Source organism: Staurois parvus, unplaced genomic scaffold, assembly GCF_062004578.1.
Source record: "Staurois parvus isolate SC_StPar_1 unplaced genomic scaffold, SC_StPar_1.0 ptg000155l, whole genome shotgun sequence".
Lineage (NCBI taxonomy): Eukaryota > Metazoa > Chordata > Amphibia > Anura > Ranidae > Staurois > Staurois parvus.
Window position 1 is genome coordinate 25,563,922 of NW_028317951.1, and position 16,042 is coordinate 25,579,963.

At 42.1% G+C, this 16,042-nt stretch overlaps 1 protein-coding gene across 2 annotated transcripts in view; it reads left to right on the plus strand.

Moving 5' to 3' along the window:
• FXR1 (FMR1 autosomal homolog 1) overlaps positions 1-16,042 on the plus strand; it is a 76,250-nt gene that overhangs the window by 30,674 nt on the left and 29,534 nt on the right. For both annotated transcript variants that reach the window (XM_089675559.1, XM_089675560.1), the window contains exons 2-3: positions 12,829-12,881; positions 12,964-13,057. In XM_089675559.1, coding sequence (XP_089531685.1) covers positions 12,829-12,881; positions 12,964-13,057 — 147 coding nt within the window. The remainder of the gene's footprint in view (positions 1-12,828; positions 12,882-12,963; positions 13,058-16,042) is intronic.

The window sequence follows — 16,042 nt, forward strand, 5'->3', positions numbered from 1 at the left end:
GGGCAAATCCTATCACCCGGGACAGTTCCGAGCTCAGTTCCCCCCCACCATTTAGCCCTGCTGTGGACAAGCAGCAATGTTTAAAGTTTCTATTTTAAAGTGTGTGTGTGTGTGTGTGTGTGTGTGTGTGTGCGCGCGCCCTAGTGGAGGCCCTAGAGAATAAAGTGGTGGGTGTTGCAATTCTCTGTGTCATTATATTTGTACAGCTGTTTTTTCAAATTAAAATTTTGTAAAAAAAAAAAAAAATTTTAATGCATTTTAGTGCACACAAACACAATATAATACCCATTTTTTTGTAAAATATAAAAAATGTCAAGCTTTAAAAATGCGTATACCCGTAGAATACTGCCAAACTACATCGCCTAAAAATCTCCATAGGTGAAACCTATAATTTTGCTAGAATTATTGCTCTCACTATAAAATTTGCAGTGATGCCTCACATATGGTGTGAACACTGCTTATGTGTGCGTGCATGACCTACCTATGTGTTCAGGTTTGCACGTTAGCATGAGGGGGGGATGAGGAGGGGTGTAAGGGAGCTTAAAATATTTGCTTATTTTATGATTTTTTTTTTCTTTATTTTTATGCTTTCTCTTAAAATTTTTTTGATCACTTTTTTTGCTATCACAAGGAATGTAAGCATCCCTTGTGTTGGCAATAAGCAGTGACAGGTACTCTTCGTAAAGACCCCAGATCTCTCCTCTGCCCTTAAAAGCATCTGATTACATTTGTGTGATCAGAAGCTTTCCCAAGCCAAAAATGGCTTTGTTTACATCCAGCGAAACTGGAAGTGATAAAATACTCATCACTTCGGGTTTCTAATACCATAGAGATGATTGGGGACATTTTGGTTTATGTTTAGCTCTTTGGTAAGCTTGTGGTAGCGTTGGCTTCATTTTCGGGCTCCCTGATGCATAGGGACAGCCTGGGAAGTCGCCGAAGAACTGCAGGAGGGGGGAGCACCCCTCTCACCACTTGTAAAAGCAGTGCAGCAGTTAATTAGTCACTTGGATTGCTTTTACATTTGATTATTGGCTGCTGAAACAGATACTGAGATGATGCCTGCAGCTGCAGGCATTATCCTCCTATCTCCAGGACATCATACGGGCAGGAAGTGGTTAACCACTTGAGCACCTGAGGATTTACCCCCCTTAATGACCAGGCTTTTTTTGCTGTTTGGCGCTGCACTAATTCAAATGATAATTGCGCGGTCATGCAATGCTGTACCCAAACAAAATTTACGTCCTTTTTTTCACACAAATAGAGCTTTCTTTTGGTGGTATTTTATTTTTTGCGCTATAAACAAAAAAACCACGAAAATTTTGAAAAAAAACCCAATATTTTCTACTTTCAGCTATAAAAAATATATCGTAAACTCAAAGTCATAAATTTAAGCCAAAATGTATTCTGCTACATGTTTTTGGTAAAAAAAAATCCCGTGCATTAGCGGGCAAACTGGCGCTATCTGGGAGGGGTGCTAACACTATCGGAAGTCACCAGTGACACTAATACATTGATCAGTAAAAATCTGTTCACTGTAATCCATGACACTGGTGACAGGACAGTGAAGGGGTTAACAGGGGGGGGGTGATCAAGGGGTTAAATGGGATTTCTGGTGCACTAGCGGGCAAACTGGCGCTATCTGGGAGGGGCGCTAACACTATCGGACGCCAGCGACACTGATACAGTGATCAGTAAAAATTGGTTCACTGATCTGTGACACTGGTGACAGGGCAGTGAAGAGGTTAACTGGGGGGGGGGGGGGGAGATTAAGGGGTTAAACGGGATTACTGGTGTACTGGCAGGCAATCTGGCGCTATCTGGGAGGGGCGCTAACACTATCGGAAGTCGCCAGCGACACTGATACAGTGATCAGTAAAAATCTGTTCACTGATCAGTGACACTGGTGACAGGGCAGTGAAGGGGTTAACTGGGGGGGGCGATCAAGGGGTTAAACGGGATTACTGGTGTACTGGCGGGCAAACTGGCGCTATCTGGGAGGGGCGCTAACTCTATCGGAAGTCGCCAGCGACACTGATACAGTGATCAGTAAAAATCGCTTCACCGATCAGTGACACTGGTGACAGGGCAGTGAAGGGGTTAACTGGGGGGATGGGACGATCAGGGGGTTAAATGTGACCTAGGTGTGTTCTAACTGTCAGTGTAGTGCTTTGTACTCTTACTGTGTCGTCTTCTCTGTCTGGAACGGAATGTGTCCAGGCAGAGAAGAATGACATCATATCCTGTCCTGTGTAAATATCAACACAGGACAGGGACCGATCATCTGATTTCAGCCAGACATCACTGGCTGAAATCTAATGATTGATCCCTCCGGGATCGAATCGTGTCACCCACGGGTCGGCGGGAGCGCGCGCACGCGCCCCCTGCCAGGGAGAACAGTGGGAGCGCGGAACCCGTTTTAAAACGTGGTTTTGCGCCTGAGTGCCGCCCTGCACACGTATATATACAGTGGCAGGGCGGCAAGCGGTTAAACAAAGTAGCTAGAGTTTTTTATTAATTTTTTTTGTTTTGATATTGGGCAAAAATATTTTATAGATGGAGGACTTTACTCTTTGAACCTGTCATTTTGTTGTGGTTCCTGTTGAATGCTTTCTTTCCTATAATCCATTTGTTTGCACTTGGGTTTTCAAAGTTGGAAAATTAATAGCACTTTTCAATATCCTAAAGCTGAACCTTGGTGGCTAGATACATGGTTATTAGTGTACACTCTCTCAGCTGTTCTAAGATTTGGAATTTTGTTCAGCTAGTAGTTTTATCCAGATGTCCTTGCCACATTCTATAGCTTGACTTGCATCTTGGTCAATGACTGATATTCTGCTGGCCGTAGTCCTGCCCCCCTTAAGTCTAAAGGGCATCAAACCGGCCCATTGTTTAGAAAGTTTGAAGACTCCTGTTTAAAATGATTTATCTTTTACATATGCCTGGTGTTAGAGTAAATTTGCTATGAAGGAAATACAGTGCCTTCCCTTGCTGACTTGGTATTGATATGCTAGTTGTGTGGCTGATATGCTCATCTACTGGCCTTGGTACTTTGAGTAACTGACCAGGAACAATTTTGCAGATCAGGAAAGTTGGAGGTCCTCATATTCATACATAATCTGAGTCATTAACCCAAACTATTTATGTAGAAAGGTCAGCATGATAATTTGTAACTAGTATCTTCAGGAGAACTCGGCAATGGCATCCTCCATGAATATTTTAAACATTGGTCTAGTGCAGTGGTCCCCAAACTGTGGCCCCGGGGGCCAGTTGTGGACCTTTTTTGCTTTTATCTGGCCCTTGGAGCACTCTTTCATCCACTGACGCCAACAATGGGGCATAATTCCCTCAAATGACAGCAAAGATGGGGCATAATTCCTCCCAATGACACTAACGATGGGGCACTGTTCCTCTCATTAGCACCAAAAATGGGGCATTGTTTGCTCCCACTGATCCTGGGACATTTTCTATTCTCCATGTCCACAGTCCGGCCCCCCACCAAAAGCCTGAAGAACAGAAAACTGGCCCTTTTTGTATATGAAGTTTTGGAGTCCCCTGGTCTAGTGACCTGGTATGTGACATTCAGTGGACCTGAATTGAAAAAAAAAAAAAGTGAAGATTTGCTATGCTTTGACCTAGCACAAAGCCTAGGAGCTTAAACTTCCATTCTTGTTCCAGAGCTCCATGTTAACACCATGCTTTAACACTTCAGAATTATACTGTGCACAATTATATTATGAGTATTTTGACCAAATCTTCATTTTTATGCATTTTGTCCAACTCCAAGCTGTATAAACTTGAATGCCTATTGGATTTAGGCATATCAGGTAATGTGTATTTGTGTAATGAGGGATGGTGTGGCCTAAGGAGATTAACACCCTATGTTAACCACTTGCCGTCCGGCTGCTGTATATAAACGGCTGGACGGTGGCAGTCCAGGGGCGGGTTTGATTCATAAATGGCGCCCGCCATCTTGGACTGTGCGCGCTCCCTGGGAGAGCGCAGCAACGCGATCTGGTGCCCGCTGTGTCCTTCAGACACAGTGGAACACCGATCGTCGTTCGGGACCTCTGTGTGAGGTCCCGATCATGTAATCACTGATTGGCCAATCAGTGATCACATGCAGAGTAGTAAGCAAGATGTCACTTCTGACATCATTGCTTACTACGTGTGAAATCTGTGAATGATCACAGAGATCACATGGTACAAGGCTATTCACAACAGTCTTGTACCAGTTGACAAGCTGTGAACAATCACAGCTCACACAGTAGTTCTCAATGGTTGCAAGAATGCAGCTAGAGAGAAGGAAAAATGATTGCTTTTACAGCCTTTATGGGTTTAAAAGCAATCGGTGTAAAAAAAAAAAAAATCTTCATCGCCCCCCACAAGTAGTACAGTGTCACCATGGTGACACTGTACTGATAGGGTGACAGTATGTAGGAGAAAAAACAAATCTAAAAAAAAATATAAAAATTATCATTTTTGGTTAAAACTAATTTGGGTTATTTTTTTCACTTATAAAATTTTGCTAATAAATAATATTTCATAATAAATCTTGCCCAAAATTTTTTAAGAAACACTTTTCAACATTTTTGGACTTTTTCATTTATATAGCAAAAAATAAAAATCCCAGTGGTGAATAAATACCACCAAAATAAAGCTTTAGCTGTCTCCAAAACAATGCTAAAAATTCATATGGATACATGATTGCATGACTGCGCAATTGTCATTCAAAGTGTGAAAGTGCTGAAAGCTGAAACTTGGCCTGGACAGGAAGGGGGTAAAAGTGTCCGGACTTGAAGTGGTTAAGGTGCGCATAATTGTTAGGCAGCTTCTTTTCCTCTGGCAAAATGGGCAAAAAAGGAGAGCTAACTTGAAAAGTCAAAAATTGTAAAAAGTCTTCCAGCAACACTCTTGAAATTGCTGAAATGTTGGAGCGTGATCACATGTTTTTTTACAAATAGACAGCAGGGTCGCAAGAAACGTGTTGAGAAAAAGAAAAGACGCAAATTAGCTGCCAAAGATTTGAGAAGAATCAAACATGAAGCTACCAGGAACACATTATCCTTCAGTGCTGTCATATTTCATAACTGCAACCTACCTGGAGTGCCCAGAAGTACTAAGCTTTCAGTGCTCATAGCCAAGGTAAGGAGGGCTGAAACCGGACCACTACTGAACAAGACATATAAGTTGAAACGTCAAGACTGGGTCAAGAAATATCTGAAGAGCGGTTTTTCAAAGGTTTTATGGAGTGATGAGATGAGTGACCCTTGAAGGTCTTGACAGACCAGGTGGCTGTATCAGTAACAGGTACAGAGCTCCACTTCGACTCAAAACACCAGCAAGGTGGAGGTGGGGTACTGGTATGGGCTATATTATCAAAGATCAGCTAGTAGGAGCATTTGGGGATGAAAGATGGAGTCAAAATCAACTTCCAAACCTGCTGCCAGTTTTTAGAAGACCCTTTCTTCAAACAATGGTACAGGAAAAAGTCTGCATCTTTCAAGAAGACTATGATATTTATGCAGGACAATGCAGTATCGCTTGCATCAAAGTACTCCACTTCGTGGCTATCCAGTAAAGGCTTTGAAGATGAAAGAATGACTTGGCCCTCTTCCTCATGTGACCTAAACCCTATTGAGAACCATATTAGGCCCTTCTTAAATGGGAGATTTATGGTAAAGGAAAACCGTACACCTCTCTAAACAGTGTCTAGGAGGCTGTGGTTGCTGCTGTACATAAAGTTGATCGTTTACAGATGAAGAAACTGACAGACTCCATGAATGGAAGGCTTGTGACTGTTATTGGAAAGAAGGGTGACTATATTGGTTACTGATTTTATTTTTATTTAACCAATTCAATACCGGGCAATTTTACACCTTCCTGCCCAGGCCAGTTTTCAGGTTTCAGCGCTCTCACACTTTGGATGACAATTGCGCGGTCATACAACATTAAAATTTTATCATTCACACAACTAGAGCTTTCTTTTGGTGGTATTTAATAACTGCTGGGGTTTTTTTTTTGCTAAATTAACAAAAAAAGACCAAAAATTTTGAAAACACACGTTTTTCTTTGTTTCTGTTTTAAAAGTTGGCAAATAAATAATTGTTCTTCATAAATTTAGGCCAAGATGTATTCTGCTACATGTCTTTGGTGAAAATAACCCAAATTAGGATGTATTTTTTAGTTTGTGGGAAAGTTTACAAACTATGGTATAGATCTGAATATTGATCAATCCTGAAGTACTGACAGCCAATTTAATTTCTTGAGGTCCAAGAATGTCAGAACAGTACAGATATCCCCCAAATGACCCCTTTTTGCAAAGTGGACAGTCCAACGTACTTCATAAGAGGCATGGCGAGTTTTTTGAAGTTGTGTTTTTTTTGTAATTTTTCAACAAATGAAAATCTTAAAAAAATTTGTTTCACTGCTTTTTTTTTTACATATGGTCACCAGTGCAGTACAGCGTCATCATATAACTGGCATGGCGGTGATCAGGGACACTGACTGGTGACAGTATGAAAAAAATACAGTCATGGCCGAAATTGTTGGCACCCTTGATATTTCTCCAGGAAATCATGTATTTCTCACGAAACGTATTGCATTAACACATGTTTTGCTATACACATGTTTATTCCCTTTGTGTGTATTGGGACAAAACAAAAAAAGGGAGGAAAGAAAGCAAATTCGACATAATGTCACACAAACCTCCAAAAATGGGCTGGACAAAAGTATTGGCACCCTTTCACAACTGCGGATAAATAAGAATGTTACAAGCATGTGATGCTCCTGTAAACTCACCTGGGGCAAGTAACAGGTGTGGGCAATATAGAAATCACACCTGAAAGCAGATAAAAAGGAGAGACGTTCACTTAACCTTTGCATTGTGTGTCTGTCTGTGCCACACTAAGCATGGACAACAGAAAGAGGAGACGAGAACTGTCTGAGGACCTGAGAACCAAAATTGTGGCAAAATATCAACAATCTCAAGGTTACAAGTCCATCTCCAGAGAACTAGATTTGCCTTTGTCCACAGTGCGCAACATTATCAAGAAGTTTGCAACCCATGGCACTGTAGCTAATCTCCCTGGTCGTGGACGGATGAGGAAAATTGATGAAAGATTGCAACGCAGAATAGTCCGGATGGTGGATAAGCAGCCCCAAACATGTTCCAAAGACATTCAAGCTGTCCTGCAGGCTCAGGGAGCATCAGTGTCAGCGCGAACTATCCGTCGACATTTAAATGAAATGAAACGCTATGGCAGGAGACCCAGGAGGACCCCACTGCTGACACAGAGACATAAAAAAGCAAGACTACAGTTTGCCAAAATGTACTTGAGTAAGCCAAAAGCCTTCTGGGAAAACGTCTTGTGGACAGATGAGACCAAGATAGAGCTTTTCGGTAAAGCACATCATTCTACTGTTTACCGAAAACGGAATGAGGCCTACAAAGAACAAAACACAGTACCTACGGTAAAATATGGTGGAGGTTCAATGATGTTTTGGGGTTGTTTTGCTGCCTCTGGCACTGGGTGCCTTGACTGTGTGCAAGGCATCATGAAATCTGAGGATTACCAAAGGATTTTGGGTCGCACTGTAGGGCCCAGTGTCAGAAAGCTGGGTTTGCGTCCAAGATCCTGGGTCTTCCAGCAGGACAATGACCCCAAACATACGTCAAAAAGCACTCAGAAATGGATGGCAAAGAAGCGCTGGAGAGTTCTGAAGTGGCCAGCAATGAGCCCAGATCTAAATCCCATTGAACACCTGTGGAGAGATCTTAAAATTGCTGTTGGGAAAAGGTGTCCTTCCAATAAGAGAGACCTGGAGCTGTTTGCAAAGGAAGAGTGGTCCAAAATTCCGGGTGAGAGGTGTCAGAAGCTTATTGATGGTTATAGGAAGCGACTGATTTCAGTTATGTTTTCCAAAGGGTGTGCAACCAAATATTAAGTTAAGGGTGCCAATACTTTTGTCCAGCCCATTTTTGGGGTTTTGTGTGACATTATGTCATATTTGCTTTTCTGCCTCTGTTTTATATTTGTTCCAATACATACAAAGGGAATAAACATGTGTATAGCAAAACATGTGTTAATGCAATACCTTTTTTGTGTGAAATACTTGATTTTCAGGAAAAATATCAAGGGTGCCAACAATTTCGGCCATGACTGTATATATATATTTTTTTTTATTTAAGATTTTTTTTTTTTCATATTTCACTATGACCAAAGTAGTACAATGTTACAATAGTAACATTGTACTACTTTGGGGAAGTGATCAGTATTTTTTTTTTTTTACACAATTTGCTTTAAATACTTTACTATAAGCAAGCATTTACCTGAATGACATCGATTCATTCAGGGTTTTTTTTTTGTGTGCTTAGCTGTGATTTGGCCACAGCTAATCACATGACATGTGCATGTGATTAGCTGTGAGCATTCACAGCTAGACACTAGTATATAATGGATGGCATGAATGAAGCCATCCATTGTATACAACTGTCATGTGACCTGCTGTCATTGGTCACATCAGGTCACATGGTACCGGCAACGGGGGGCGATACTCAGATCTGTCATCGGCCGTGTCCAAGGTACACGGCTGGTGACAGATCGCGCCGCTGTGCGGCTCTGCAGGAGCGCAACCTGCGCATGTGTGAAGGACGCCATATGGACCCAAACGCTGATGACATTTGCCGGCCGCCATTCGGCCATAGGGCGGGCGGCAAATGGTTAAGTGTCAGAATTTTTTTGTAAATTTTGAGTTGTCTGGTTATTATTCTTACTTTAACAGATGAAAATAAACACGTGAGATGAGAATTTTTGTTTTTCATTTAGTTGCATAATAATTCAGCACACTAATAGTTGCCCAATAATTGTGCATACATAGAAATTCTCCTAAGAAAGCCAACACTTCCCTTTTTTACTTTCTTAAATATTCAGGTTTGAGGTTAATTAACATTTGGATTGACAGCGCTGTACTTCAGTGAAATTAATCCTCAAAAATACAACTCGCCTAATTGTGCACACAGTGTATTTTCACATCCGTAGATCACTACTGTAGTAAACTGCTGCCAAACCGCTTTATAGTGTTGGGGGCTAATCACTGCCCAGTCCATACCCCCATGACAAAATACAAATTGTGTCTAATATATATAATATTTTGGAGAACTTGGCACAGATCCTCTGTGGATGTAGGCTATTTCATATCCTTTTGTCTCCTAATGTAATCCCTGACAGACTCGATGGTGTTGAGAGCTCTGTAGGGGGCCTAGAAGAAATTATGCTGGTGTGAAGCCAAAGGGTAGTCACACCAAGTATTGATTTAATTTAGTTTTTTCTTCTGTTCACTCAGTTTTGCTTATTGTAAATTTGATAAAAATAAACAATTAAAAATATATACTGAAAGCATTTTTACATTGCAGCATTTCTTCACACCTTTCTAAAAACTTTTGGTGGGTGTGTGTATGTGTGTGTGTGTGTGTGTGTGTGTGTATGTATGTGTATATGTATGTGTATATATATATATATATATATATATATATATATATATATATATATATGTGTATATATATATATATATATATATATATATATATATATATATATATATATATATATATATATATACCGTATTTTCCGGCGTATAAGACGACTTTTCAACACAAGAAAAACTTCTGAAAAGTCGGGGGTCGTCTTATACGCCGGTATACAGCGAGCCGGTGTCAGGGCGGCACTTTTTCGAGGGGCAGCGCCGCCCCCCCCTCCTCCTTCCACGGACAGTAAGTACAGGGGTGGGCAGAGGGGCTGCTGTACCTTACCTGGCTCCGGTCCCGGTCCCACGACGATCCGGTCCAGGAAGCGCAGCTGCTACTTCTTTCAGTTCGGCCGCTCGATGGTCGCGCGGCCGCTCTGCTCCGCCTCCTCACCGGTGATTGGGTGCCAGCACTGGAAAGGCACACAGGCGACCAATCACCGGCCAGGAGGCGGAGCCGAGCGGCCCCGCGAAAATCTGAAAGAAGGAGCAGCCGCTGCTCTCCCCCACTGACACCAACGATGGGGCACTATTTCTCCTGCCCACTGATACCAATGATGGAGCACTATTCCTCCCACTGACACCAATAATGGGGCACTATTCTCCCCACTGATACCAATGCTGGGGCACTATTCCTTCCACTGATACCAATGATGGGGCACTATTCCTCCCACTGATACCAATGATGGGGCACTATTCCTCCCACTGATACCAATGATGGGGCACTATTCCTCCCACTGATACCAATGATGGGGCACTATTCCTCCCACTGAAACCAATGATGGGGCACTATTCCTGCCACTGTTACCAATGATGGGGCACTATTCCTCTCACTGATACCAATGATGGGGCACTATTCCTTCCACTGATACCAATGATGGGGCACTATTCCTCTCACTGATACCAATGATGGGGCACTATTCCTTCCACTGATACCAATGATGGGGCACTATTCCTTCCACTGATACCAATGATGGGGCACTATTCCTCCCACTGATACCAATGATGGGGCACTATTCCTCCCACTGAAACCAATGATGGGGCACTATTCCTGCCACTGTTACCAATGATGGGGCACTATTCCTGCCACTGTTACCAATGATGGGGCACTATTCCTCTCACTGATACCAATGATGGGGCACTATTCCTTCCACTGATACCAATGATGGGGCGCTATTCCTCCCACTGACACCAATGATGGGGCGCTATTCCTCCCACTGACACCAATGATGGGGCGCTATTCCTCCCACTGACACCAATGATGGGGCGCTATTCCTCCCACTGACACCAATGATGGGGCGCTATTCCTCCCACTGACACCAATGATGGGGCGCTATTCCTCCCACTGACACCAATGATGGGGCGCTATTCCTCCCACTGACACCAATGATGGGGCGCTATTCCTCCCACTGACACCAATGATGGGGCGCTATTCCTCCCACTGACACCAATGATGGGGCGCTATTCCTCCCACTGACACCAATGATGGGGCGCTATTCCTCCCACTGACACCAATGATGGGGCGCTATTCCTCCCACTGACACCAATGATGGGGCGCTATTCCTCCCACTGACACCAATGATGGGATGCTATTCCTCCCACTGACAACAATGATGGGGTGCTATTCCTCTCACTGATACCAATGATGGATCACTATTCCTCCCACTGACACTAATGGGGCACTATTCCTCCCACTGACACTAATGGGGCACTATTCCTCCCACTGACACTAATGGGGCACTATTCCTCCCACTGACACCAATGATGGGGCACGACTCTTCCCACTGACACCAATGATGGGACACTATTCCTCATACACTGACACTAATGATGGGGCACCATCATTGGTGTCAGTGGGAGGAATAGTGCCCCATCATCAGTCAGTGGGAGGAATAGTGCCCCATCATTGGTGTCAGTGGATGAAATAGTGCCCCATCATTGGTGTCAGTGGGAGGAGTAGTGCCTCATCATTGGTATCAGTGGGAGGAATCGTGCCCCATCATTGGTGTCAGTGGGAGGAATCGTGCCCCATCATTGGAATACCATACTGAAATAGCATACCATATTGAAATCAAATCTTATGTTTTTTCATTTTTATTTGGTGTGCGTTGGAAGAGGGGTAGTCTTATACGGCGAGTATAGCTCAAACCCTATATTTTAACAGGAAAAGTAGGGGGTCGTCTTGTACGCCCAGTCGTCTTATACGCCGGAAAATACGGTGTGTGTATATATATATATATATATATATATATATATATATATATATATATATATATATATATATATATATATACAGTCAGGTCCATAAATATTGGGACATCGACACAATTCTAACATTTTTGGCTCTATACACCACCACAATGGATTTGAAATGAAACGAACAAGATGTGCTTTAACTAAAGCCTGTCAGCTTTAATTTGAGGGTATTTACATCCAAATCAGGTGAACGGTGTAGGAATTACAACAGTTTGCATATGTGCCTCCCACTTGTTAAGGGACCAAAAGTAATGGGACAGAATAATAATCATAAATCAAACTTTCACTTTTTAATACTTGGTTGCAAATCCTTTGCAGTCAATTACAGCCTGAAGTCTGGAACGCATAGACATCACCAGACGCTGGGTTTCATCCCTGGTGATGCTCTGCCAGGCCTCTACTGCAACTGTCTTCAGTTCCTGCTTGTTCTTGGGGCATTTTCCCTTCAGTTTTGTCTTTTGCTATCTCTCTGATGGGTTTGTTTTGTTTTTTCAGCCTAATGATGGCTTGCTTAACTGATAGTGACAGCTCTTTGGATCTCATCTTGAGAGTTGACAGCAACAGATTCCAAACGCAAATAGCATGCTTGAAATGAACTCTGGACCTTTTATCTGCTCATTGTTATTGGGATAATGAGGGAATAACACACACCTGGCCATGGAACAGCTGAGAAGCCAATTGTCCCATTACTTTTGGTCCCTTAACAAGTGGGAGGCACATATGTAAAACTGTTGTAATTCCTACACCGTTCACCTGATTTGGATGTAAATACCTTCAAATTAAAGCTGACAGTCTGCAGTTAAAGCACATCTTGTTCGTTTCATTACAAATCCATTGTGGTGATGTATAGAGCCAAAAATGTTAGAATTGTGTCGATGTCCCAATATTTTTGGACCTGACTGTATATAGTTTACCCAGTGAGGAAGGTCTCTTGACAGCAATGCATCGCCATCCTTTTGTTTGTTTGAAGCTGTAAGTAGGGGGGGTTAAACTGTGCCTAATGTCTTCATACTGTTCACAAGTAAATTTGATTTCTTCTGTTTACAGGGATTTATTAAAGATGTACATGAAGATTCGCTCACGGTTGTTTTTGAGAACAAGTATGTATGCTTTTATTTTTACATGCTGCACATGCTTCTGCTGAGTGTTTTTGCTAACACAGAATTGCTCTGCAATCTTTAGCTGGCAGCCAGAACGTCAGGTTCCATTCCATGAAGTTAGAATGCCACCCCTACCAGATATCAAGAAAGAAATTACTGAAGGGGATGAAGTTGAGGTAAGTTTAAAAAATATCAGCATTTTTTGGTCTTGATTAATAAAGCTTTCTTCTTTTAAAAGGGGTTTTCCACCTTTTGGAAAGGAAGCTGAAATGTATGTACCTGCTGCCTGGATTAGTTCTCCCTGTGCATTATCTTAAAGGGTGCCTTGACTGAAAGAAGGTTTAGAAACACTGCCATAGAGTGTGCTCAGTAGTTGAGTTCCCTGTCGCCAGACTCGCTTGCTGTTATGTGGGGGCAAGCAGGGGAGTGCAGAAACCTATGAAAATACTAGCTTTTTTTCTTGTACATCTCGGCACACATAGTATCTTGATCTCCATTATGATAGGGTTATGCTGCCACCTTCAGTCGAACTCTGGCAAAAAACAGGGAAATCACCCAGGCCCAACCCCCTTTCCATCAGTCAAAGCTTCAGTTTTTTTGTTGGTGTCCTATATGATGGTTAAGTCTGTGCAGTCTCTGACACCATAATGTGTGAAATTTGGACTTGCTAGGGGGTCCTGCGGCATGGACTGGTGAGTGCTCTGGGGTAGTCCCTGTTAGTACCCTCCCCTGGGTCACAAACAAAAGCATATCCCCCTCTCCTCTAACAGAAGAGGAACCAGTGGAGCACAAGGTAAAGGAAGACGAGAATGTTCTATTGGAAGGGGATGCTGAGGGCTTCTCTCCCAAGGGATCTACCCCTGAAGAACCCCAAGGTCAAATTTTATCTCCGACTCAAAAGGCCTTTTTTGTAGTGGTGTTTTTTTTTTTTTTTTTTTTTAAATATATCATTGAAGCTGTCCATTCTAATTTAAAGTTTCCACATCCCAAGTCCTCTACAGGATTTTGGTTCTGACATCCACCACAGCATCTTTAATGCTTCCTGTACATCCTCGTTTAAAGGATGTTTTGTATGCATACTTGGCTCACTCTTGCTACTGACCTTGGTGTTGTTTACTGACTATGCTTCTGCTTGGTCCTTACCTGCTATATCTGCTACTGGACCTTGGCTTGCTCATCTCCTCGTGGGGCAATCCTGAAAACTACAACCTGGTACTAACATGCAGCAAAACCCATCTCCACCATCAGGAGTTCTGGTGAATACTGGTTAGTACTTAGACTTTCACCTCGGGTGAACCCACCAGGGTGACCTGCTTGTATACCTGTCCTGCTGGTCATTGGGAGCCTCTCTACTACTATAGCTACTGACCTCTGAGCCTGACCCCTGACTGTGACAAACATACTGCAGGGAGCATTGTAAATAGTCTGTATGGATTTGTACATATTCCTATAGACATTTTGTGAACATATTGCCCCAACTGGATACAAGTACTGAAGGAAATATGGGTATGGGAAATAGTACAGGTGGCTCTCAGTTATGGCAAAGGCTGCAATGACAGTGAAGAACCAAGCAATGATTGGGAAATAGTGGTTTAACCACTTCCCCTCCAGAGGATTTACACCCCTTCCTGACCAGGCCATTTTTTATGATACGGCGCTGCGTTACTTTAAGTGACAATTGCTCGGTCATGTAATGCTGCACCCAAATAAATTTACATCCTTTTTTTTGTTTGTTTTTTTCCCCCATGAACTGAGCTTTCTTTTCTATTTAATTGCCTGTGCGTTTTTTTTTTTTTTTTTTTGCGCTATACAAAAAAAAAAAAGACTGACAATTTTGAGAACAAAAACTATATTTTTGACTTTTTGCTATTAAACATGTCCTGTAAAAAATACAATTTTGTCAAATTTCTGCCAAAATGTATTCTGCTACATTTTTGATAAATAAAAAATCCCAATACGTGTAAATTAATTGGTTTACGTGAAAGTTATAGCGTTTACAAATGGCGGTGTATATATACACTGGGATTTTTTTTCCTGCTAGTAATGGCGTCAATCAGCGACCTTTCAGCGGGACTGCGGCGGGCAGTCTGACGCTGGTGGGAACTAACTTTGTGTCACTGACATCCCCAGTGACTCCAATACAGTGATCAGTGCTAAAAACGGCACTAACACTGTACTAATGACACTGGGCAGAAAGCGGTTAATGTGAGGGGCGATCAAAGGGTTAACTGCGTAGGGAGTGTTTTACTGTATGTATGTGTGTGTGTATGTATGTATGTATGTATGTATGTATATATATATATATATATATATATATATATATATATATATATATATATATATAGTATGTGTGTGTATACATACGTAATGTTATTCCAGGGTTCCCGATATAAAATAGCATGTCATGTGCATATGCTGCTACTTTATGATCTACCTCCCCTATCTTAATTCCTCTAATATCTATGCTCCTTCTTAACGTTGCCAGCAGAGGTTCCAGGGATATAACAAATAATGGACATCCCTGTCTAGTACCATTCTACATTTTGAAAAACCCTGAGAGGGACCCATTTACCTTAACCGCTGCTGACGGACCGTTATAATGCTCCTTTATCCCTTTAACATCCTGGTCCCTTTCCCTAAGACCTCTAAAGTATTTATCATAAACCCCCAGTCTACCCTATCAAAAGCTTTTTCAGCATCAATCGACAATATAATTGTCGGTAACTTTTCTTTCTTTTGCCTTTTGTAGCAGGAGTAGTGTTCTTAGACTATTATCCCTCCCTTCCCTACCTGGGACAAACCCCTCTTGATCTACATGTATCCATTCCGGCATCAGTTCTTTTAACCTAGTAGCTAACACTTTCGCAAACCATTTTGTGTCTGTATTTAATAAAAATATGGGTCTATAACTGGCGCATTGTGAACTATCCTTCCCTTCTTTTAGAATAATTGTTATATGCGCCTGCAGCAATTCTTCTCTTATTCTCATTCCCGCTCCTAATGCATTTATATATGTATTGAGTTTAAGGACCAATAATTCTCTACATTTCTTATAAAATCCCACCGTATACCCATTGGATCTTGGGCTCTTTCCTCCTACTGCATTTTTCAGGGCGGTATTGATTTTGTCTTGGGAGATCGCTTGTTCTAGAGACACTAAC